The 24,962-nt window shown below is 65.8% G+C and overlaps 1 protein-coding gene across 3 annotated transcripts in view; it reads right to left on the bottom strand.

Annotated features, from left to right (window-relative positions):
• The window catches only part of CAMK2B (calcium/calmodulin dependent protein kinase II beta), a 78,948-nt gene that overhangs the window by 6,701 nt on the left and 47,285 nt on the right, over positions 1 to 24,962 (bottom strand). The window contains exons 4-17 of one of the 3 annotated variants that reach the window (XM_044245750.1): positions 23,900 to 23,954; positions 20,375 to 20,440; positions 15,170 to 15,242; positions 12,984 to 13,086; positions 12,815 to 12,898; positions 12,187 to 12,281; positions 11,936 to 12,058; positions 11,451 to 11,534; positions 10,829 to 10,871; positions 9,817 to 9,891; positions 5,457 to 5,494; positions 5,271 to 5,342; positions 3,981 to 4,025; positions 2,503 to 2,551 (exon numbers count right to left, since the gene is read on the bottom strand). In XM_044245750.1, the coding sequence (XP_044101685.1) occupies positions 2,503 to 2,551; positions 3,981 to 4,025; positions 5,271 to 5,342; positions 5,457 to 5,494; positions 9,817 to 9,891; positions 10,829 to 10,871; positions 11,451 to 11,534; positions 11,936 to 12,058; positions 12,187 to 12,281; positions 12,815 to 12,898; positions 12,984 to 13,086; positions 15,170 to 15,242; positions 20,375 to 20,440; positions 23,900 to 23,954 (1,005 nt within the window). Of the gene's footprint in view, positions 1 to 2,502; positions 2,552 to 3,980; positions 4,026 to 5,270; positions 5,343 to 5,456; positions 5,498 to 9,816; positions 9,892 to 10,828; positions 10,872 to 11,450; positions 11,535 to 11,935; positions 12,059 to 12,186; positions 12,282 to 12,814; positions 12,899 to 12,983; positions 13,087 to 15,169; positions 15,243 to 20,374; positions 20,441 to 23,899; positions 23,955 to 24,962 lie in introns of all 3 variants that reach the window. The other 2 variants (XM_044245751.1, XM_044245752.1) reach the window with 2 other exon arrangements.

Here is a 24,962-nt window from a genome sequence, read left to right as displayed (position 1 = left end):
CCCCAAGGAGCAGCCAGGGGGCCCCTCAAGGTGCTACTTACACAGGGCGGGTGGGGGGCCTGGGAGACCTGGAGATAGGCAGGGGGCAGGGCCCTGGGCTTCCAGAGCTGAGCCCCTCCTCACCGTATTCAGGATGGCAGAGAGCCTGGGGGCTGGGGCGGAGCGGACCAGACAGGAACGGGAGGCTTGGGGGGCAGCACGCAAGACAGAGAACTACGGGCAGACGAGCTAAGCCAGAGGGACGAAGGGGCAGAGGAGGACACGGGCACAGGGAGGGCAGAGGGAGATGCTGGGGGGACACCGGGGACGGAGGGAGTGTGGGGGGGATGACGGTGGATGCAAGGACACGAGGAGGAATGTGAGGCCCAGAAAGGGACGTGAGGGACACAGGGGTGTGGGGGAGGGCACCAAGAGAAGTACAGGGGCACAGGGGGATGCAGGTGGACGTGTGGGGGGAGGGACAGGGGAAGTGGGGGACGGGGACGTGGGTGGATGTGGGGGAAGAAGGGGGAGGGGGCGGACGGGTGGGACAGAGGGGGACAGGGACACAAGGAGGCATAGAGGGGATGTGGACGGATGGGGGTATGGGGAATGTGGGGGATGAAGGGGGATGGGGGGACGGGGGCACAGAGGAGGGGCTTCAGGAACGTGCGGGCAGCAGGCTGTTCGGCCAATGGCCGTTCAGTCGCTGTGGCAAAGGGTACACCCCCCCCCATGGACAGAGGCAGCCCGGCGTGTGCAGAGCCCAGGGAGGACCCAGCTGGGCAGCAAGGCCAGGCCTCCCTCCTCTCGCCCGCAGCCACAGTCGGGAGAGGCTATGCCTCCGTAGGGCCCCATGGGGTGCTACAACCGGGAAGGTCAGGCAGGCGGTGTGAGGGAGGCAAGATGCACCGTAGACTGCCCGGAGGGCCTGCCCATGCCCAGGCCTGAGACACGGCAGCGTTGGGGCAGCCTGCAGAGCTGGCGGAGGAAGGAGGAGGGGAGGGCGGCGCCGGGAGCACCCTGCGTGGGGAGTGCCAGGCGGCCAGCCCAGACTCAGGCTCAGGCCCTGGGCAGCCCAGCGGCGGGGGTGGGGGGGTGGGGGGGGTGGGGGGTGGGGGGGGTGGGGAGCTGAGGCCACGCACAGCGGGCGCAGGAGCTGCTCGGCAGCAGGGCAGCGGCCCGGGGCGCTACTTACACAGAGCAGGCAGGGGGCCCTCAGCGTCCAGAGCTCCCAAGCCCCTCCCCACGGAGCTCAGGATGTCAGGGACCCTGGGCGCTGGGGTGGACAGGAGGCCGAGCGTGAGCGGCCCAGGGAAGCAGTGCCATACTCGCTCCCGCCCAAGCAGCCCCTGGCCAGTGTCTGGGGGGAGGGGATGCTCAGGCTGGTGGTGGGGGGAGGGGAGGAGGCCACCATGGGGGGTTGGGGGCAGAAGGGCCGAGGCAGCCCTACAGAGACAGGCTGCTGCAGGGTCCTCTAGGCAGACCCCGCCCACAGCGGGGCCCCCCCAACCCACTGACGCGGAGTGCGCAGGGGGCTGGCGGGAGGTGGGCGTGAGGTAGGGGGTTGGCTTCAGAGCTCGAGGAGCCCCTCCTCACAGAGCTCAGGGTGTCAGGGGCCCTGGGGGTTGGGGCAGACAGGTGAGACGCTAACGGGAGACAGGAGGGGGCATGCGGGAGAGAGGGACAGCACGAGGATGGGTGGGGTGGGGCTGGAGGACCCGAGACACAGCTCACAGTTGGGTCCAGGAGCCGGACACGGAGGACTGGAGACGGCAGGAGGGGCAGGCCTAGGCCCTTTTGGGCCCGCCCTGCTGCCCGAGGCTGATCTCCCAGCCCGATGGCGCACTGGGGTCTGGGCCAGAGCAGGCCGGCCAATGCTCCTACAACCTCCCACAAGGCCGGGATCAGGGCTGAACTGCAAAGACAGGGCCTCGGGGGGGGCCTCTGTGCTGACGACAAGGGCCTGTATCCGTCTGTTCACGGAAACCACGTGAACATCTACTCTCCCTTCATCCAGGGGCCTGTGCTCACCTCTGTTTTGGGGTGCCACTGTGTCCCCCAAACTGGCAGAATGGCTGGCCATCGGGCCCTGGGACAGCCCTGCGCCGAACTGTGACCATGTGGCCCAAAGGTTCCGGCGGGCCCACATGCCACCTGCCCTCCCAGGGGAGGTAGACAGAGCTGGGAGCAGAGGGGCCCTACACGGGTGCAGCCCACCCACCCTCATGGGCTGTGGAAACACCCAGAACCCAGGCAAAGCCCCTTGCTGGCTGTTTCCTTAGTGGCTGCCAGCCAAGCAGGGTCACCGACTTCAGGAAGTTCAAGAGAAAAAAATCAGCATATTCAACCATGAACTTGTTCCCCTGCAGGCTGGGAGCTGCCCTGCTGACCAGGGCACCGGTCTCTTGGCCCGCATGCACTAGGCAGGCCCCTGGGGGCTGTGGCCAAGCAGAGCCAGCGCCCCGTGGACACCCCTTGCCCGCATCCCAGACGCCCCACCGTGCCATCTTCCAGATGTACCTTTCGTGTCCTCGTCCTCTATAGTGGTGTGAGTGCTGTCCGATGACTCCTGGGGGACACATGGAGACAGCGGGTCAGGATGAGGTCTCTGTCCCAGCCCGCCTCTGTGGGGCCTGGAGGTGCCCGTCCCAGAACCCCACATGCGGTCACCCAGCCCCAGGCCTCAGCCGCTCACGTCCGCAATGGCCAGGGGCCCAGACGTGCCTTCTCCTGATCAGACGCACTTGGAGGAGAGACTCCCTATGACTCTTCCGTAAGAGAGGAAAACGGGCTGTCTGGCACTCCCAGTGGAACGGGAAAGCACCCCCAGCCTGTACACTGTGGCAGACAGGGCGGGAAGGCTCCAGGAGGGCCTCAAGAGACTGGCCGTATCCACAGCTCCTGCCCCAGCAGGGGCCGCCTGCCCCTCAGGCCTGGACTGTCCAGCCAAGCCCAGTCTCCCCGCTGTGGGAGCCTGCGAGGGTAGACCAGCAGTCCCAGCACCTCCGACCCCACTCAAAAACCAGCAGCCTGTCACCTGTCAAGGACTTCCCAGGAGGTCTGCCTGCTCCTGAGGTCCTCCAGGGCTCCTCCTAGCCCTGAGTGAACGCCCTGCGCTAGGCCCTGCCCGGCGATGGGGGTGGCCTGCAGCTTGTAGGATCGGGGCTCGTACCACAACCCCCCAAGTTTGTCTAGAGGCCCCTTGCAAGACAAACAGGAGCCTCACCCTAGACATGGGGCCCAAGGAATAGCTGCCCCGAGCCACAAGGCAGGAGGACACCCAGGCCCCTTCTGGTACGTTGCATCTGTGCTGAGAGCCACTGGCCCCTGGTCCCGGCCTGCAGCCAGGATATGAGGGGCCCTTCGGGGAACCCGGGGCTCGGGGGGAGTCCGACTGCAGGCTGGGGCAGGTGCCAGTCCTAGAAACACAGCTTGGCGGCCCTCCGTCCCTCCCGCCACCCTGAGAGCCAGCCCCTTCTCTGGCCCCGGGTGTAGGCGCCCATGCAGCGGGAGATGCCGGTCACGGAGCAGCGGCAGAGGCAGCCTGGCCCGGCAGGAAGCACTGGGGGCAGAGGTGAGTGATGGGGGTGGCCAGGGGCATCTGTGCTGCTCCCTCCTCCCGGCCCACGCCGGCTCTCCTCTCCTGGCACACCAAGGCAGCCCTGCATGCCTGGCTCCCGGATCTGCTGCACCAGCCCGCAGATAAGGCTGGATGGACAGCACGGAGGTCCTGAGAAGCGGACCCTGCTCGGGCCCCCACTGTTAACAGTGACTCGGTACAGCCACGCCTAAGACGGCAGCGCCTGGGGCCTCATTCCAAGGGGGCGGCCGTGGACCTGTGGGACTCTGTCCTGCCTCAAGAAGGGTCCCTATACACCTGCCCCCCAACTCTCAGCACAAGGGCTGCCCCGGGTCAGTGCCCCAGACCTGCCCCTGGCTGGGGGCCTGCCTCCTGCCTGGGCACAGGCTCCCAAGGGGGCCAGTGGGTGTGGTAGTACCTTGATCCCGTCCACGGGGTTATGAATGACGGTGGTTTGAGGCTCCTACAGAAGAAGGAAGCACAGAGGAAGGAAAGAGGGAAGTGAGAGGAGAAGGTAGGTGGAGGGAGGAGGCAGCCGAGCGTGCATGGCAGGAGGCAGAGCGATTTGGGGAGGCCCAACGGCCAGGAAGGCCAGAGAGAAGCACGTGCGCCCACGGAGCGCAGCACAGAGCGTGGGGGCACTGGGCAGGGAACGAGGTCCTCCTGTTCCCTCACCTTGCCGCCTGACTCTCTGCCCTGGGATGGCCAGCATGGTTTTGAAGATGTCATGGGAGTGAGGGTGGCATATGGAATGGACGGGGTCCGAGATGGGGCTGGCTGTGTGGGACCCTCCCCTCCGGGGCTGAGGCTGCCCCCGTGTGCTGGACGGCCACCTGGCGAGCTGAGCCTTCCTGTGGGCATGCAGGGCTGGGCTCCGCAGGATCTCGGAACCTGGGCCCCGGCATACCCCAACCTCTCGGGGCGGCCAGCCCTACACAGGCCGCCATGGGCACATAGCACCCTTGCACCATCACAAGCCACCAGCTCGGCGGCGGGGGGGGGGGGGCTGGCCAGGAGCCATCCCCTGGCCTCCCGACGAGAGGGCCAGAGCCAGCGGGCTCCTCTGAACTTGTGTCTGCCCACGCCTGCCCAGCCAGAAGCCCCCGGGCCTCCTCCACCCCTGCCGGGCAGCCACAGGCCAGCACAGCCACGGGGCTGTGTCTCCCGGTGGCTGGGGGCCTGCGGGGTACGGCCACCCACAGGAAGCTGCCCTGGCTGCTGCTGGGTCATCACCAAGCCAACTGCCACAGCGGCTCGTCTCCCCCCAGATCACTGGGGGGCTCCACAGCTAAGACCAGCCCCACCCATGGTTCCTGGGAGACACCAGAGCCCTCAGCTCCAGGGTGGCGCGCCCCTGCAGCAGCCGGGAGGCATCTCCCCACCCAGCCAGGCCCCTGCAGGGTGGCCAGGCACAGACGCTCCGGGTGGGCCTGCTGAGGGCAGAGTTGCACAGGGCAGCACTCCTGAATGCCTCTCAGAGCTGACCCACAGATGGGACACCAGGCCAGGCCCCTACGCAGCCCCAAGACCCCCCAAAAGGGGCTCGGCCCTAATTCCACACCCGAGAGCAAGGGGGAGCTGGAGGGCCAGGCACCGTCCATTGGAGGTAGCTGGGGCTGCACCCCACTGCACCCCAAGCCTGACAGGTGGCCACTGCACAGCCGGGCTGTGGTAGGGCCGGCGGGCAGGGGGCCGAGGAGCTCAGTACCAGGGCAGCGGGAGGAAGCGTCCCCTTCGGGCTGGTGGCAGCAGCGCTGTTCTTGGTGCTATTTGTCTGGGGCTGTGGAGAGAGGAAGAAGTCAGGGGGGAAGGAACCACACCCCTTCCCAGGGCCTGCCCACCAGGGAGGGTGGGGAGCATGGCCACAGGTGGGCCCCAGGGCCAGGGCACTCACCTTCCCCGCGTCAGCCTTCTTGTTGAGTAAGCTCTTGGCTGCTGCATGGGGAGGAAATGGGCGACATGAGCAAAGCACCTGCAGCCCCCGACTACCCACCCCCTCGGTGTGAGCAGAACTCGGGGCCAGCCGGGCTCTGGGGATCCCCAAGAGCTAGGGGGCAGCCAGGGGACCCCAAGTCCCAAGGCAGGGTGGCATCCATCCTCGGTGGGGGCTAAAGCAGGTCTGCCCAGTTCTGAGCCTGGCCATCCCGGAGAAGGCCCACGGGAGACCCAGGACAGCCCAAAGCTCTCAACCCCAGGACAGGCCCCTTCCCCCCACCGTTCTCCATGACCCTGCAGGACACCATGGTTTCCTGTCCCACACGGGCCCTGCGGCTTGGGGGCAGTGTGTAGGCTCCACCAAGGAGGAGGCAGGTGCTCCCCCAGCCCTGCACAGGAACACAGGATGGAGCACCAGGCTGGGGTGCTGGGCCATCTGCCTGTCACTTGCCTGTGTTCCCGGGCAGGGGCCGGCTGCGGCTGGCCACCCGCCCACGAAGGGAGGGGCTCATCCCAAGTGCGGGTGGCCGCCTGCCATCAGCCTCCCGCCCCACTCCCTGGGCAAATAGGACTCAGCGCCCTGCCCACAGGCCCCCTGGCTCAGCACCCAGGGGCTGTCTCGTTCTTCAGGAATCAATCCTGGAAGTCCTGACCTTGGAGTCATTTCCTGGCCTTACCAGGGCAGCATCGGCCCCAACACAAGCCCCTCGGCCCACCCCTGAGGCCCCGGGGCTCTGATGGGCTCAACAAGGTGCCACCCATGGGGAAGGCTCCAGAGGGCCCCCCCACATCTCCGGCTGCCCACCACCTGTGGGACACCCAGCAGACGGCCTGGCTCGCCCCAACACGACCACACAGAGGTCAGGGCAGCCCGCCACCCCTCCAAGTCCCACAGCATCTGGGCCCTCCGCAGTGGACAGCATTTATAGAGCAGCTGCCAAACCAAGGGAAGTCGGCTTACCTTCCAGGGAAGGAAAGGTGAGGAGGGAGGGAGGTAGTAGTAGGGAAAGAAAGAAAACAAGATTCACGTGGTCAGGCAGGAGTGCAAGCGTGTGGCCCAGGACCCTGCCCGCCCCACCAGCACGCCGGGCCCAGCGCTGCCCCACCTGTGCAAGACAGAGCAGCCGCACCAGGGGCCAAGGCCGGGGGTGGGCCCCCAGGGCTGCTGCAGCCCCCCACCCCGCCGTGGGTCCCCAGCCTCCAGCTGGCCAGCCATCTCTGCAGCCCACTGTGGTTCGCGGGGGGGTGGGGGGACTCTCGACGACGGGAAACATCCCTGGAGGCCGTTGCGCAGGGCCGCTGTACACACCGGGACCCAGGGAGAGCCGCAGTTCTCCACGGGGGGGGTCCCCCCACTGGCAGCCTCAGCGGCAGCACCCAGGCCCCCCCACACTTCCCAGGGGTGGTGGGGCGTCTGTTCTAGGGGGCTTTAATGCTGCTTTGGTTTGAGAGCATCGTCAGGGTCCCAATCCTCTGGACTGTGGCCCATCTTTCTCTCTGTGAAGGTCCCTTTGCCACCCTCCAGGCTCTGTGCAGGGACATGGGTGAGGTGCTTGAGCAGAGAGAGCCCTGTGGGGCTGTCCAATTGCCACCCCAGGGGAGGTCTCTCCCCACAATCTGTCCACTCTCTCAAAGGCTTCCCCACCAGTAACCATGGGGCTGCATGTCACCAGAGACCTGCCTCTTGGCCCATGCCCTGGTCCTGCAGGCTTCCCCGCCACGAGAAGTGTCACAGGATCCCAGTCAGTGCAGGGGTGACAGGGCCCCTCTCTGGCCCACCAGGCCTGCCCACCCTGCAGCACATCCTCCCGGTCTGGTGAGGCTGGATCAGGACCGCACCCCAATGCCTGCAGGCCCAGACCCGTGAGCGTCCCAGGACCAAGACTGCCATCTCCCAAAGGGCCACTTCCCCTTGTGGGGACCCTGGAAACCACCAGAGGTCGGCTCCAACCCACCTCCCCATAACCCAGCATGGCGGGACAGCCCGAACCTGTGGACACGGGAGCTTTTGCACCTAATCCCCACTGACCTCAGTCCCCTGCTCCCTTCCCCAAGTCCAGCGCACAGGTAGGCCACCTCCCCCAACGTGGGAGTCATGCTGAAGTCGCACAGCCCAGGAACCCCGTCCTTGCTGGCTGACCAGCAGGGCCAGGGTCCTCCAGGGGCCCGGAGGAAAGAGGCGTCCAGCTCAGCATCCCAGAGCCATGCATCCCCACAGAACCCGCACAACAATGCAGAGCGTCCGAGCCGGCCCGGCGCACCGAGGAGACACAGCCTGCCCTGCCTGGCCTTCCTCTCGAACCGAGCCCTGGTGAGAAGCGGACGGAGACCCTGGGGCAGGCCTGGATCTCAAGAGGGTCCCCCTCAGTCCCTGACTCTCCAGACCCTGCTACCCGAGACGACAACGCCCCAGCAGACTCAGGCGGCTCCGGTGGGGCCCGGGCTCCAGAAAGCCTCACAGCGGACACCCAGCCCCTTAACCGATCCCCAAACACCTCCCCTGAGGAACTCCCTTGGACCAGCGGCTACAAGACACAGGACAGGCCCCTCCTGAAAGCAGCTCCTGGAAATTCCTTGCCTCCAGGGCCCTGTGGACCCCGTCTGTACTGGCAGTACAAAGCACAGGGCACTCCCTCCATGCTTTCTCAAGTCAGACACGCGAGTTGGCAGCAGGTGCCCTGGGGGGGGCGGACTGAGCGGGTACCCCAGACCTGTGGTGGACAAGCAGAGACCTCAGGCCGGCCACAGCTGCCCTACAACCCCAGTTTGCCCACCCCCTCTCGGGGAAGGCCGAGAAGCTCTGACGACCTGCAGCATCCGTCTCCACGGAGACCCCACAGGCTCCTCTGGCCAGGGCGCTGCATCACCCGGGAGGCTGTCCCCTATGGAGGAGCCGTAGCCTTGAAACAGAGAACCCCGCCCAGTGCCACTGGCTGAGGTGGGCTGACCTCAGCCCAAGGCCCAGCATCTGGCTCATCCCCTCACCGGCGGCCCCAGACAGCCATGCTGGGCTCCGTCCGCATGCACTGACCGCCTCGGGGACCGAGCAGCCCCGGGCGCCCCGCAGGGCTGGGCATGCACACGGCGCATGCATCCGCGGCGCATCCACGGTCCACGGCAGCCGGGCAGGCGCAGGCAGGGGCCCCGCCGGAGGGTAGCCCAGCGGCCTCGCTCACCGCACTGGGCAGCCGCGTTTCTCCAGGAGCGCCCAGGCACCCTGCCCTCCTCCCCGCCATGCGCTCTGGATGGCCCTCCGGGGGCCTTGCCTGCCGGACATGTCTGCTGGGCTCACAGAAAGGCACAGACCATCCTCCCAGAGGGTGGCCCTGCCTGGAGTATCCCCAGAAGGGGGCAGCTAAGGAATGCACCCCCTGTGGGACCTTGAAGCAAGAAATGGGGTGGAAGGCTGGCTGGGGCCAAAGCACGAGGCACCAGCAGAAAACCTGGCCCCCGCGGCTCCGTCCGGGGAGCCCTGGGGTTGGCCCTTGGCTGCAACAGGCTCTGTGCGCCCTATGCCTGCACTGGCCTTGGCTGGGGCTGGGCTCCTGGCAGGTCCTGGGGTCTGCTAGCCCTCAGGGCTCTGGCCAGCTCACAGGGGGATGGGCAGGAGCTGGCCTGAGGCCCCTGGGAGGAGCAGGGTCCAGAAAAGCAGCCTCTCTGCTCATACATTTGGAAGGAGGCCTAGGGCCTCACAGAAAGACCCAACAGGACATTCTCTGGGGGCTGAGGCCCCCGTCCTGGAGCTCACAGGGCAGACATGTGCATGTCGGACCCACACAGACCTCCAGCTCCAAGCGAGTGACGGGAGCAGCATGGTGCAGGTGCTTGTGCACGGGGGCGGGCCAGGCGGGGAGTGCAGGGGGCTGGCAAGAGAGCTCTCATGGTGCAGGACCTCTGCCCCCAAGCCTTCTTCCCCAGAGCCCCCATTCAGGGTTCAGACCCAGCAGCAGCCCTGAGGCTTCCTACAGGTGGTCAAGGTCACTCTGAACGGGAGTCATGATGGACAAGGAGGGAGAGAGATCACAGAGCACAGGACTCTGACCAGAAGGGTCTCCTGACCCCCAGACTCAGGGGCCAGGACCAAGGTCCGGTGAAATGCATCTGGGGGGAGGCATGGCTCGGGTGTCCCCTAGCCTGAGCCCTCCTTCAGCGCATGGGGTCTGAGGCTGCCGGGACAGCGGGGGCTGCCATGTGGGATCTGTCTCCGGCGGGAGCAGGGGCTCCCGGGGCCTCGGGGGCAGCTCCGGAGGCCCGGCCGGCAGCTGCGTGCAGCGAGGGGCTGCATGCCAACAGGCGGGACCCTGGGCAAGAGCATCTACCTTGTTCCACCAGCCCCATGGTGGTGCCGGAGGCCGCGGTGGACATTGTGGCCGGAGCGGTGGTCTGTCTGCCCACTGTTAGCACCGGGTTAGAGACGAGGGAGGGGCGGACACAGACGGGGCGGGCAGGGGAAGGGAGGGGAGAGACAAAGGAAGCAGAAGAAGATTAGAGTCCACAGTTGGGTGGTGGATGGTTCCAGAGTCCCGTTCACAGGAGAGTGGGAACAGGACTGGGACTGACGGACAGTTGGAAAGGGTCTGCCTCCTTTCTCCTTAGAAAACCCCAGCGGGGGCTTCTCGCGCCCAGTGGGTATGTGCACAGGACAGGACCCGTTAGTGTTGGTGTGACACACGCCCCCCGGTCCCGGCAGCACAGTACCACAGCCAAAGGAACAGGATGGGGAGCTAGATGCAGACGAACAGGGATGGACCCCAGACGCTCCCGCACCCAGTGACGCGGGCGACACACAACCACAGGACAGCCAGGGGCCACCTGCCCCGCGGGCGACGCTCTGCCCAGTGGGCCTGCCAGGGCCCCTGGCCTTGGGGTCGCTGACAGATGCCCCCGTAGCAGCCACACGCCCCCAGCCCCGCCCACCCACAGCACCCCAGGCGGGTGGCCGCCAGCGAGTCCAGAGCTCGGTGGAGAAGTCCCGGGTCCTCCTCTCCCCTCCCACACACAGAACGGGTGCTCAGAGGGCTCAGGACAAGGCCACGGGTGGCGACCAACACCTGGACAGACACACAGGGCTGCGGCCCAGACGGCAGCGAGGACACAGACCCAACACGCAGGGACAGGGACGTGTGCCGGGCGGCCTCCCAGGCCGGGCTGGGTCGGGGTGGGGGCAGACCCTGGGGTGCTGCCCAGAGTCCAGGCCTCAAGGTCCTGAGCAGGCAGAAGGCCGCTGCGCCGTGGGGAAGAAGGGCCAGGGGGAAGGGGGGCGTGAGAGGGGCGGGCTACCAGCAGCGGCTCCCTGGGAAGCCTTCCCTTCCGCGAGCTGACCGTTCTCACCTGAGAAATTTCTCGTGGCCAGCATGGTGGTGAGGATCGCACCCTGGGGAGAGACACGCAGCTGAGGCCAGGCTACCGCAGCCCAGACCTCAGCCCCGGGGGCACCCGCAGGATCTGGGTCCTGGCCTGGCACCCCAAGAGTCTACCGGCTCTCCAGCTGCTCAGGGACCGGCCCCCGCTTCCTGAGTGAAAACAGAGGCTGCCTGCTGAGCACAGCTTCCAGGGGCCTTCAGGACCCCCAGGGCTGCTGCGGCTGGCCTCCTCCTCCTCCCCCTCCCCGCCCGGCCACCAGCGGCTCGGGCTGCTGTCCACACCAGGCCTGCCAGGGTCCAAGGCTGCCCACCCACTCTCGCTGGGGCACGGGGCAGCAACCGGGGGCACCTGCGCCTCCATAGCCCGGGGGGGTCCCCAAGCGCCGCTGCCATGCAGGGCTGGACCTGCCTGGCCCGTCTGCTCTGGGAGGGTGCCAGGATCTCCAGGACCCCGTGCCTTCCCTCACCCAGCCCGCCGGGACCCCTCTGGCCACTCCTGGCCTGGGGCCATCAAGTCACGGGCAAGCCCCCAGCGGACGAGCACGCGGGCCGTGGGATAGGTAGGCTGGGCACTGGGGCCCAGGTCTCACCTTGAGCTTCCTTCGGGCGTTGAACTTTTTCAAGCACTCCACGGTCTCCTGCCTGTGCATCATGGAGGCCACCGTGGAGCGTTGCTGTGGGGAGAGGGGCCATCACACCCTGCTAAAGGCTCCGAGAGGTCTTCGTCCCTCAGGGAGAGGGCTCAGGACAGCAGAGCTGTGCCACGGCCCTTGTGCCAAAGCCACCAGCCTCCCACTGCAGCCAGAGCTCAGCTGTCCCCCCCACCAGCTGCCCAGCCCCGAGCCCACCGCCCCTTTCTACCTGGAACCCCCCCACCCTCCTGGCTCTCCCAACGGCCGTGTCCCCTACCCAGGCCGTCTGCCTCGACACTCCGTCCCCTCACACACAGGCCAGACCAGAGACGGAGGCCGTGACAGCCCACAGTGGGTCCCAGACCCACGAGGCGCACAGCCAGGAGACCTGGGATGTGCCAGCAGCGGGCGGAGGACCCCAGGGTCTGCATGCAGGGACTTACGCAGACCCACGGGTGCTTCAGCGCCTCGTGGGCTGTGATGCGCTTGGCAGGGTTGATGGTCAGCATCTGGTTGATGAGGTTTTTGGCTTCAGGAGTGACTGTGTCCCACTCAGGAGATGGAAACTAGAAACAGAAGCGACAACGAGGGAGTGTGAAGCCCCTTCCCCAGACAGCAGCCACGGTCCTCTGAGGTCTCTCACATGGGCCTGCCTCCCAGAGCTGAGGAGGGGCAGAAAGGGTCAAGCACTCACGTCGTAGGCTCCCGCCTTGATCTGCTGGTACAGCTTGTGCTGGTCCTCGTCCCAGAAGGGTGGGTAGCCCACCAGCAGGATGTACAGTATCACCCCTGCGCAGAGCAGAGCGCTGGCCTCATGCGCTGCCCTGCCTCCACCCCTCCCTCAAGCCTCCTCCCCAGCCCCCCACTCCCTGCCCCCTAACACCCCTCCACCCCCCTCTCTGCACCCCTCCCCCAGGCCTCCTCCCCAGACCCCCACCTCACCCCCAGCCCCCACTCTCTGGATCACCCTTGTAGGCTCCACCCCTAGCCCACCCCTAGGCCCTCAGAACACAAGGGTCACGTCCAGGGCTCAGCTCCTGCAGCGACCCCACCACAGTGGTCTGCATGAGGTCCCCCGCCCACCCCACGCCGTGTGCTCCTTCTGGCCCAGACCTCTCTTCTGGGTACAGGGCAGGCACTGGGGTGGTGGGCTTCAGCCAGGTGGGCCCCACCAGAGTCACATGAGCAATTCTAGTCTGGGTGGGGAGGGGGACTCCTGGTGGACAGCAGCCTCGAGTCAGCCCAGGGGCAAGCCTGGCACGGGCGCAGGGCTCCCTCCACTGCGGCCCCGCGGCCCCACCCCACCTCCAGAGAGGGCTCACCGCATGCCCAGATGTCCACTGGCTTGCCATAGGCCTCCTTGCGCAGGACCTCTGGGGACAGGTAGCCTGGCGTGCCGGCAAACCCTGGGGACAGGGCAGGGGCGGTGTGAAGGCCAAGAGGGCAGCAGATCCCCGCCCTCAGTCCAGGCGGCCGGGGGTCCCCACTCACCAAACCATGCCTGCTGGTCCCCCTGCACCTCGATGGCCAGGCCGAAGTCCGCCAGCTTCACGGCCGCCCCTTTGCACTTGCTGGCCAGGAGCAGGTTCTCGGGCTGCAGGGAAGGCAACACGCCAGTACGCGTGAGGGTCACGCCACAGGGCACGGAGGGGAGGGGGCATAGCAGATGGGATGGCGGTCTGCGGGCTGACACCCTGCCGGGTAGGAGCTGCCCCAGCAGATTCCTTGTGACCCAAGGGGGCAGAGGGGAGCTGTCACACCCAGGCCGAAAATTCAGAATGTGGCAGGCAGACCCGAGAGCCCCTCACCAGCCCAGCAGGCAGTGCGCTTGCCGTGTCCCTCATCTGGGTGCTCAGAGTCGGTGGGGGGGCTGCCTGAGGAATGGCGCCCCCCTCCCCACCAGAGGACCAGAGTAAGGAAGCAGCGCAGAGCATCTGACCACCCCATCCCTCAGCCTCGGGCCATACAGCACCCCCAGCGGGAAAAGGCCCCTTACCTGCCCCCGCCTCAGGAGCAGCGCACGTGAGCAAGCTGAAGGGACTTCGTCCCCCATCCCACAGGAGCACCACAGGGTGCCCTGTGCCCTGTCCATGGGCCGCCCATCCTGGCCTGGCTGCCTTCAGCGGTCAGTGCAGAGCCCTCAGAGCTCTGGCCTCCAGCCTCCCTCATCCCCGACCGCCAGGGGCCCTCAGCCCCCTCCCCAGGCCACCGTCCCAGCAGGCAGGCCCACTGAGAGTACAGCCATGGTGGTGCCCCAGGAAAGACCCTGTTAACAGTGCTGGGGACCCTGAGGCGGCAGAATGTGCCCACGGCCCCTTGAACCCGAAGGATGCCAGCCCCGTGGCAGAGACCGGCGCTTCCCCGGGCCCCACACAGCTGGTCGGGCCCCATGTCCCCAGCACGTCATCTGTGTGAGATGTGCTGTGGACATGGGGTCCTGCTGCCCAGCACAGCCCAGAGGCCCCCTCACGTCTTTGTTTGGTCAACGTGAGTGGGATTGGGGGGCCCCCACCTCCCCTCGCACCCACATCGAGGGGTCTGAAGTGGCCGGCAGGACTGCCATGGATGAGGGCTCAGCCCCAGGGAAGAGTGGGGGACCCCTGCTCCCCCCAGTTCCCTCACAACCCCCCAACACGGTGCCAAATCCCTCTGCTCTCCCCACGCAGCACTCGGCTGAGCACAAACCCACCACGGGATGGCCTTGGGGGTCTGTCTCCGTCAGGGGACAGGCGTCCTCTCTGGAAGAGGAGATGCCATCTGCCCTCCACACCCGGCAGGAGGCAGAAGGTCCACTGTCCTGCCCTTTTCTTCTTTTCATCAGGCTGGTGTGGCCCAGGACATGCCGGGGCCGGGGTGCAGGGGCGCACATATGTTCATGCCTCACGGGCTCCATGGCCACGGTGGGGGGCCTGCTGCCACGGGACGCAGCTTCAGACCAAACGTGGTGCCCGACGATGAGGCCCACCGCCCGGGCACACAAAGCAGGCAAGGACACAGGACCATGTGGGACGTGCAGAGACAGATGGAAAGGGCACGGGAGGGGACCCTGGGCCTGCTCCTGGTGCGACACCATCCCCAGAGCAGCCCCTGCAAAGACCAGCACCATCCTCAGAGCAGCCCCTGCAAAGACCAGCACCATCCTCAGAGCAGTCCCTGCAAAGATCAGGGGCCCAAGGGAGGTATAACCCCATTCAGCCTGGGAAGGTCGGTCTCAAGTGCCACCTGAGGACTCTAAGCAGGAACGACAGACCCTTCCCCCACAGCCCAGCCCAGAGGAAAGCCCACTTTGGAGACAGAGGCAGGGAAAGTGGAGGGGGTGCTGCTCCCCCTGAGGCCACGCAGTGCCCTGCAGGGGAACAAACCGCTCTGCCTGGAGTGAGCCCAGGGCGGCAGACTCGCAGGACGGGCTGGACGCCTGCAGAAGCCAGCGGGACCGCCCTCCCCAACCCTGCTCCCCTGGCATCTGCCCCACCTGTGTGCAGGTCACCTGTGTGCCCCCCCTGCTGGGTCTGTGTTCCCCCCTGCAACCCAGACACCCCGAGTGGACACGCGCATATACACACACCCCTGCCTGCGCCCCCACACGTGCTCGTCCTTGCGCTCTGGCAGGAGGGCCCTTCTTGCAGGACACGCAGCTGCCAGTGGCCAGCTGGCCCAGAGCAGGGTTGGGGACTCACCTTGAGGTCCCTGTGGACGACCCCCATCTGATGGCAGTGCAGAACAGCCTCCAGGATCTGCTGGATACAGTGACTGCGGCGAACAGCAGGCGTGTTAGTGAGGGTGGCCGCGAGAGGCAGAGGTGGGGAATGGGGTGCTATGTGGCACTGGGCTTGCAGGAAAGCAGAGAGTCAAGGTGCCGCCTGCCGCACAGGGGAGGAGATGCCTGCTAGAAGGGGGTCCCCTGCGGGGGGCAGGGCCAGCCCCCACGCTCCACCTTCTCCTCTGACCAGGCCCACAGCAGCAGTACTCAGAGGACACACCCCTGTTCCCCAGGCTCAGGCCACCCAGGCCTGACCCCACGCCAGACATCCTCTGGGAGGGGGACCAGGGCTGAGCCCACACCCCTCCGGGCAGGCCAGCCATGTGGAGCGGGGTGGCCACCAGAGCCCCGCGGTCCTGGCGCAGCGGCAATCCCACAGCCGGCCATACTGGCTGCTCAGCCCCGGGGCAGCCCCGTGGTCCTGAAGGCTTCCTGCCTCTGTCCCGAGTCCTGAGCCAGGGAGGCCTTCCGGGCACGCCTGGCTGCAGGGAGAGCTCAGGGCTGCCCTCGGGCTCCTCGCACACCCGCGCATGCTCATCACCCACGCCCCAGGCCCCAAGGACACAACACCCTGGGGCCCGAGCCTGCCTCCCCCAGGTGCCCCGAGGGTGCCCACGGTTGCTGGCTGCCCCAGAGCCAGCCCTTGCCTCCTTGGGGTCCCAGCCACCCCTGCAGCATGGCCAGCCATGGGCCGCCAGGAGCCCCCTGCCCAGGACAGCACTAACAGCCCCTGGGTGGGGGGGCGAGGCAGGGAGACAGACTGCTTCAGGACCCCTCCCCGCCACGTCCAGACCTGGCAGGTGACTGAGGGTCAGCTGTTCTAACCTCGAACATGGCATGGGGTGAGGGACCAGACCGGGTCCTCAGGTAGCTCCGGGCACGGCTGGGAGAGCACACATGTGAGGGACATCTGCCCGTGGCACAGGAAGGAAACCCGAGCTTCCTCCCTGCACAAGCCAGGACCTGGGAACCCTAATGACAACAGTGCCTGAGCTCTGCAGGGGGTCAGAAGGAGCGGGGCCCAGACCTGGGGGAGGCCACCTCTTGTCAGCGCCACCACGGGCTCGAACCACAGCCCCCTCATGCCCTAAATCTCAGGACCTGGGGTCTCCTGTCCCTATGTACTGACCTAACTCACCCTCAAAACCTGCCTCGTTCTTACGACTCCCACAAAGCCCTCATCTGCCTAGAACCATCCCCCATGGTCCTCATCCCCGTCCTGATGGGGCCAGCCCCCCGTTACGGTGGCCATGCGCTCAGCACCTGTGGGCTGACCCCCACGGCAAGCTCGCTGGGGGGACCACTCCACCGGGGCCCCTCCTCTAAGGTTGGGGTAGGACGCGGGGTGCAGGCAGAGCCCCGGGGCTGTCAGCGCTCACACCCGGCACTCCGCCACCAGTCTCTGGGCCCACCTCGCACTGTGGCATTGGCAGGGAACTGCGGGGCAGTGGGGAGCCCTGGCAGACCAGCCCCTCCCAAGCTGCTGTGGCTCGGTGCTGGCCTGTACCCCACTGTCCCGTAGGAGCCTGCCCTGCCTGCACCAACAGCCCTCGTGGGCCACAGGGGGACATGGCCTGGGCCTCTGGCTGCTCTGGCGAGCCCTAGGGTCCCTGGCCTCTCGTCAGATCTGCTGAGCCTGCGGTACAACCGGCTTCGGCTCTGGGTCAAGCCCACCTTCCACCTGCCTGCCCCTCGAGACCCTTCCTTGGCTCTGAGCCCTGACAACACCCTCTGGGCCACCCACCACAGTCCCACAGCCTCTGCAATAGTCCCGACAGGGTTCTTTCCTCATGATAGGGCCGCGCCCAGCAGGGAGAAGTTCCGAGAATGTCTGCTGGACCCACAGGTCCGTGCGCTGCAGGAAAGACTGGGAATGTTGGCTCAGACTGGGGGCTGCACCACCGCTTTCCTCCTTGTCCCTTCCTGGGATCGCAGGGCCCAAAGCAGCACCAGAGATGTGAGCCCACACTCCCAGCCAGCATGTCTTTCCGAGAGTATTGCGGGACCGCGGACAGACCCCACTCCAGAGGCTTCACGGGAGCCAGGAGGGAGAAACCGGTGGGCAGGGCACAGACTCACACTCTCTCCCCCGCAGCCAGGAGGGAGCTGCCTAAGCTGGCTCTCCGCTGGCCACATGGTGGTGGGGGCCTGACACCGCAGCCTGCAGAAGCCCATTCCGGGAGGCCCTGGCCTGGGGGGCTCCCAGGCACTACCAGCCCCCTGCCCACTCCAGCCTGGGAGCACAGCCTGGAGTCCTGCCCACCTTCCCGCCTGCTCACACCGTGCCACCTTCCTGGTGGGGCCTTTTTGGGTCCGAGTTGTTGCCAAGAGCATTCCAGATGCTGGCTGGGTCCTGGACACCATTCTCCTGGTACAGGGCTCTGGGGTCACCCCAGCTACACCCCTGCCGCCACCTCCTCCTTGCTGGGGCAATCGGATTCTCAGGGGCCCTTGAAACAGCTCTCAAGACCCACATAGCTTTCTAGGGTTCTAAAAATTGGGTCCTAAATATTTTGACCTTTGCTTTCCCTGCTTTGGGAAAAGACACTCCACGTTCCCCACATTTCTCTGAAGTGGGATCAGGAAAGAGCTCAGAACAGCAGCGCCTGCCTTCCTCCCGCCACCTCCAGAGACTCGCCATGATGGCAGCCCCAGGACGCCCCGCTGCGAGCAGCACTGGCCCTGGCCGGCCCCAGGGCCGGATCTCCCTGCCTCCGCACGGGGCCAACGACCCCTCTCAGGGGCAGATCCCTGAGCCCGGCAGCCCTCCCAGGATGGCAGTTAGCCTGGGCACGCCCGCCACGGTTCCTGACAATGCCCGTGGGCGAGTCTACGGCAGACAGTCAGGTCCTCCTGCCCGGAAACAAAGCACCAGCACGAAGGTCAAACGCAGGGCCAGAGCTCCGGGGACAAGAGGTGCCCAGAGGCACTCCCTGAGAGTCCCCTTGTCGCCTTCTCCGCGCTGGGCAATGAGCAAGGCAGGCTTCGTGGGAGAAAATGAGGCATTCGTGGGGGGAACCCCAGCCCTGTCTCCTCTGGGCCAGTTCCAAAGGGCCCCTAACACCAAGGGGGCCCTCCACGACAGGGTCCCCAACAGGACTGGGGCCAGAGGGATCCCCGGGCATCAAGCGGCAGGGCCAGGGGCTGGAGGGGGTGTTGGAGACAAGGCCGAGATGCAGGCAAGAGGGGCAGGCGGGTGAGGGAGGAGCTCGGAGGCCACAAGCGTAAGGGAGCACAGGGCGTGTGCACGGCTGGGCGTGGGTGGGCCGGGGTGGGGGGCAGCACCCAGGGGCTCCCAGCCAAGAGGGAGTTGCAGCCATGGGCCTTAACACCCGTGAGCCGGGAGCACCTGCTGCGGAATGCAGAGAAGGGGCCAGGCTCCAGGCAGTGAAGGGCGCTGAGGAAAAGGCCCCAGAGGCAGGGCGCTGCCGGTGGGGACACAGAGGGCCGTGAAGGCCCGCAGCCTGGATGCAGGCAGCCGTGGCCATGGTGGCAGAACTGTAAGGCAGGCCCTCCTCATGCTGGCTTTGCCCTGGTGGTGGGCCCCGGGCCCTGCGCCAGCCAGCAGGACCCTGCCCACCTGGCCTCCCCAGAGCTCCTCCCACCCCGGCAGAGGTCAGGACAGCCCAGGCCTGGCAGGCAGGCGCCCACTCTGCGGACATCCCCACCCTGGCCCCACTGAGCCTGGGCACGCGGCTCGGCTGCTCTCCCTACTTTTCTTAAAGGAGGAAATGAGGACCGATCTGCTCCCGAAGGGGACCGGCCACTCCCAGGTGAGCGGACGAAACGAAGGTCCTTCCTCACGGAGCCTTGGGAAAGCAGCCCGTGCCCCTGTGCCCTGTCCCTGACACCCCCCAGCCCCGGCCCCGACCCTGGAGGACCCAGGAGGCCCTGGACGGGGACCCAGGCCACTGCGGGACTTGATCAGGCCATTGCCAGCAGGCACGGTCACCCGTGGGTAAAGAAACAAGTCACAAAAAGCTACTTTAAAAAATAGTATTCAAGGGACGCCTGGGGGCTCAGTCAGTGAAGCAAATGCCTTTGGCTCAGCCTTGATCTCAAGGTCCCGGGACCGAGCCCTGTGTCTATGGGCCCCTTGCTCAGAGGGAAGCCTGCCTCTCCCTCTGCCTCTGCTCCCCCCGCGCCCGGCTCATTCTCTCTCTCAAATAGATAACGTCTTGTAAAAAAAATTAAAATGAAATAATAATATTCATTTTCTGGATTAGAAAAGGAATATATGTTCATTAATGAAATTTTTAGGAGCAAGTAACAGGAAAAACTAAAAATAAAAAGCATCCATAGTGAACACCAGCAGCTAGAGTGACCAGAGCAGCCTTCTGTCTTTGTCACAAGAGGGGTTCTGGGGCCCAGCTGTCCTCAGGCTGAGATGCATGGGCCACAGCTGCCAGCTGCCCACCAATGGCATCCCTTCCAGGAAGGAGGGCCCTGTGTCCCCAGCAGCAGGCTGCAGCAGCCCCCTGATGTCCCGGGGGCCCTCATCCCCTGGGATGGCTGACCCCAGGGGGAAGGGCTGCCCAGGGGCCCCCCACAGGAGCCTCAGCCAGAGGGAGCCTGAGCCCCTCCATCCCTCCACACAGGGCTCTGGCTTCCTGCCCACGATGGACGGGCTCTCCCTTCCCGTCTGCCCTTCCTGCCTCTGGCTCTGGAAAGATGGCACGGAAAGGGACCCCTGCCCCATCTTCAGAAAAGCATTTGGAAACTGCCCATCTCCTCGAGGAAGGCCCTGCCAGGTGCCTGCTGTGGGCCACAGACAGATGTCCAAGGTGGGGGCGGGGGGAGCACCATGAGTCCCCCTTCCACCGCCCACCCCCAGCAAAAAAGCCCCTCTCTGGGCCATCCCCACCCCAGGGAAGCAAAGCTGGCCCGGGCACTCCCTGACTCCAGCCGGCTCCGATCTGGGGGAGGACACAAAAGTGGCTGCTCCTGGGACGTGCTCCAGGCTCCCAGCAGGAAAGCCGCCTCCGCCCGGCAAACCGTCTGCCTCAGCCGTGTGAGCCGCTCTGCCCACAGGAGCACATGCGGGCCCTGGGGCCGGCGGCGACCGAATGAGGCAGGGTTGGGAAGAGAAGGGAGCCGGAAGGACAGAGGCCTGTACACCCACCTGGCATCCGCCTCGCTGTAGTACTCTCGGGCCACGATATCCTCGAACAATTCCCCGCCTGTGACCCTGAAGACAAAGCACAGGTCACACATTCTGAGGACCCCATCGGCCTCATCACTCCATCCCCGTTGTCACTGCTGGCAACATCGACTCCTCCTCCTCCCCCTCCCCCTTCTCTACCGTATTTCCCTACCGTCCTCTTCTCCCAGGACTAACCACCGACCGAGTCCTTACACACGGTATCATTTCACATGTCCACTCTCACAGCTGCTCCGTGACACGGCACTGTCATGCTCAGAAAATGGGCTCTCGATGGGGTGGTGGCCAGAGTGGGCAGCACAGGAGTCTGACCCAGGCCTCTGCAGTGTTACCCAGGCTTTGTCATGCTAACGTTGGGCCTGAAGAGATCTGGATCCCTCCTCATGACCCCCGGAACCAGAGCTGTGTCCCCGCACAGAGCAAGGGGCCAGAGAGCCAGTGCCCAGATCTGGCCTCCCTCGTAGATGAGCCTGTGAGGTGTCCCAAGCCCCATCTAGGAGCAGGGTGGGATTTCTGTCTGCACACCCACTTGCCATGTGTCCCTGCTCAGTGAAGGCCTTACAATCAGGACGGACGCCCAGACAGGAAACTGCCCGGAGGGCTTATGGGAAACCCAAGAGACTCCAGGCTACCCAGGGCCCTTTGAGTTAGAAAATAAGGGTGGACAAAAAGGTGAAGACAACAGAGGTGAGGCACAGATGCAGGGGGAGCAGGGAGGAGCCCTCCCGGGACCCTCCGCAGCCCCTCCCCCAGCTCTGCAGGTTCTGGCCAGGCTTCCCACCGCTGAGACAGCCAGGCCGAGAGCTGCCTCCCTCTGCACCGGTGCTGTCCCCAGGGGCTGCGCCCTCTCCATCTGCATTTCTGTTCACGAAGGTGGAAATTGTGTGGGCCTCATTTCTGTGCCTCTGCTTGGGCGGGCTGTCTTGTGGCAGGGGCGACAGGCACTGGGCCTGCTTGAGTGGGCGCCCCTGGCGTGGGTCGACGCTCCCTTAAAGTCAGACGGCAAGACACACAGGACCTGTCAGGGCTCAGCATGCCCCTCTCCAGCAACACACCTGCTTCTGACGCCCCTGGACATGCCAAGCACTCGGGAGAAAGAAGCTCTTAGCTTCCGACCTGCCACCAGAAGAGCCCGAGGCTCAGAGCCGGCAACAGCCTAATGGAGGCTGAGCCTCGCGGGCGTGTGCACACGTGTGCCTCGGCATGTGTGTGTGTGCCGGCCTGTGCCACAGGTGTGTGCATGCACACCCGTGTGCACATGCACGTGTGTGTGTGCCCGAGTGTGTCCATGTGTGCGTGCATGTGCCCGAGTACATGTGTCCGTGTGCGCACGTGTGTCCGTGTGCGCGTGTGTATCCGTGCATGTGTGTGTGTCCGTGTGTGTACATATCTGTGTGTGCGTGTGTGTCCATGTGCGCGTGCATGTGTCCATGTGCGTGTGTCCATGTGTGTATCCATGTGCACGTGCGTGTGTCCATGTGCATGTGTCCGTGCGTGTGTGTATCCATGTGTGTCTATGTGCACGTGCGTGTGTCCATGTGTGCGTGTGTGTGTCCACGTGTGCGTGTATATCCGTGTCTGTCCATGTGCGCGTGCGTGTGTGTCCACATGCGCGTCTGTATCCGTGTGTGCATGGAGCGAGAAGACGCAGTCAGGGCTCCGCCCAGGAGAGGGGACTCACTGTTTACCTCCCCGCACCCGGACTCCCAGGCGAGGCTCTGCAGACCCTGAGTCCAAACCCAGGAAGCACCCCCTCCCCCGGGAGCGAGACCTCACCTGGGCTGGGGACAGGCCTGTGGGTCCCCGCACCTGGGCCATGCAGTCCAGAGCAGCAGGGCAGAGACTTGGCTGCTGGCAGGGGGAGGGTGACGTCTCATGCAGGCGAGAGGCAACCTGACCCAGAGGCCAACATCTCCTCCTGTTCCCCCTGTCCCCAGAGGGACAACATGGCTCATGTGCGGCCGTCCCCAAGTCCTTGTGACATTCCCAGGGGTGGGAGTGGGGAAACCTGTCAACTCCTGAATCCACACTTTCCCCAAACTCGGGGCCTCTGCAAGGTGACGTCAACCCAGGCAAGAAGTGGTTCCCCAGTTCTAGTGCCACATAGCGGGGGATGCTGCGTGGCTGGAGGGGCTGTGGTGGGGCAGGGCCTATCCGACATTCCCCGCTCCCTCCCGGCCCACCCCAGAAGCAGCTGCCTTAGGCCCCGGGACAGAGGCCTCTGCTGGGTCAGGACCACCGCAGGCCTATGGGCCACAGAGGCTTTCAGGGAGGGCATGCAGGGCCTGGGCCCTTCCCCTGCCCCGCCCCCCAGAAACACCGCCAAGTACTCCTCTCTGGGCTCCCCACACTTGCCTGTCATGTAGGCCAAGAAACATGAACCCACACATGTGCACACACACACACAGTTACACACGTGCACCGCATGCAGGAACACACGAGCGTGCACACAACACCCACACCGTGTTCCCTACCTCCTGTCTTCTGAATCACACCCACCCAGCTGTCTGCCACCAGGGCCCAGGCACGGCCGCCCTCTAGCTGCATGGCCGCTACACTCCCTGTGACACTGGGTGGGTCTAGGGGCACACGGGGTGGAGGAACAGCAAGCTTGTCCCCCCTCTGCAGGGACCATGGGACAGACCTTTAAGGCACAGCCTCAGCCTGGCAGTGACAGCTGTGTCCCAGCGCAGCCTGGGCTGCCTCAGAGCGCGGTCTGGTGGGACACTGGGGGAATGAGAGAGGACCAAGCCCCTGCAGGGACAGTCCTGGCCCCTCTCGACCACGGGACCCAGAGGGCGCTGAGGGCTCCGTGGCTATGGGGCATCTGTCCTAGAGGGAGGAGCAGCTGCCCCAGGCAGGTGTCCCATCACACAGGTGACAGCACCCTGGCCTTGTGGCCATCAAGAGGCCACTAGGGGCCGCCCAAAGCCCGCGGACCCTGCCCGCCCACTTCCAGGGCCCCAGCGGCTGTGACTCACGGGCAGCTAAATATAGCCGCACAGTGGGAGCGGCCAGGGACCGACGGGGATGAGCTCACCGCTCCTGAATCAGGCAGGAAGGAAGAGGCATGAGAGGCCCCAATGCCCGCACGTCGGACACCACACACGCACACGCGTGGACACACAGACACACAGACACACATACGTGCACGCACCCCCAGAAACCACACATGCTCACGAGGACACACACACTCACGCCAGTCAGCTGTGATGAGGACCCCAGGGAACACCTGCAAAGGAAAGGCCACAACCACCCCTCGGGTCCTCCCCTCCCTCACCCCTGCGCCCCGCCCAAAGGGCCCAGGGGGCAGCCCCAAGCTTGTGGGACTCCAGACACAGCCGGTGGGGAGGCTGTGCTGGTGAGCCTGGAAGGGAGGAGGCCTGGGAGGCAGGGGCTGTGGAAGCCTCGGATGCCCCCCTTTCCGCCCCTCCCCTGCCCACCCCCAGAGCCATGCAGTGGAGCGTCCCCAGCTCAGACACTTACAGATCAAAGACCAGGTAGTGGAACCCTTCCTCAGAGATGCTGTCGTGCAGCCGCACTGTGGGGACAGAAGAGGCCGTGAGGGGCTGGCCCAGCCCAGGACCCGCCCTCGCCACGCAGCACCCCTCCTTCATGGAGGGGGCCCACCCATCCCGACAAGGGCCTGGGGCTCCCCACGGGAGGGGGGCGCTGCAGGACAGAGCCCAACGGGAGAGCCATGGGTCCTGGGCGGACATCCAGGGGGCTCCAGGTGTCCAAGGTCCTCTCTCCTCTGCCAGACAGACTTGGGCCCCTCTCAGCCCCTCAGCCAGGGGACAGGGGGCTGCAGGCAAGGTGGGGCCCTAGGGTTGCAACTCGCTGGACCAGGCCCTGGAAAGGAGCCACTCACAGGTCAGGAGCGCCGTGGGGCCCTGTCATCTGCCTCTTGGGACAAGTGAAGGCCAACCAGTGTGCCACCACTTCCAAAAGCTCGGGCCCTGGGTTCGGGACCCAGGTGCTCCCCAGCCTGGCTGGCCTGCTGTGCGCGTCCCTGAGCCTGGAGCAGCACCTGGCCCAAGGGTGCCGGCTAGCATCCATGAGCCAGCAAGTGGACAGCGCACAAGGCCAGCGCGCGCCCGCCACCCCGTGGAGCCAGAGACGCACCCCATGCCGAACAGCATGCATCTCTAGGAACGGATCACTCTGGATACCGCCCCCTGTGCCAGATCCTGCCTCCGGCAGATGCCGCCCTGAGCACCCTGCCTGCTCACCAGCATGCGAGGGGCTGTGCACACAGCGGAGAGGCACAGTTCCCCGAAGACCACACCCGTGTGCAGAGTGGGGCTCGGAACCCCCAGGGCTGTGGGTCCTTGGGCCTCTCCCCACAGGGCAGGCCGCCAACGCCAGGAGGGTTGGCCACAGCCCATTGCTCGCGCCCTCCACGCTGCCCTCGTGACCTGCCCTGTAGGCCTCCTACTTCCTCCCACCATAACCTTCCCGGGAACCCGGCCGCCAGCATCTTCATGCCTGGAAGCACAGTCTGGCAGCAGCAGTGGCTGACCCAGGCCGAAGTCAGGCACTAAGAGCG

Source organism: Neovison vison, chromosome 4, assembly GCF_020171115.1.
Source record: "Neovison vison isolate M4711 chromosome 4, ASM_NN_V1, whole genome shotgun sequence".
NCBI classification, from domain to species: domain Eukaryota; kingdom Metazoa; phylum Chordata; class Mammalia; order Carnivora; family Mustelidae; genus Neogale; species Neogale vison.
This window is presented reverse-complemented; position numbering and strand designations above follow the sequence as displayed.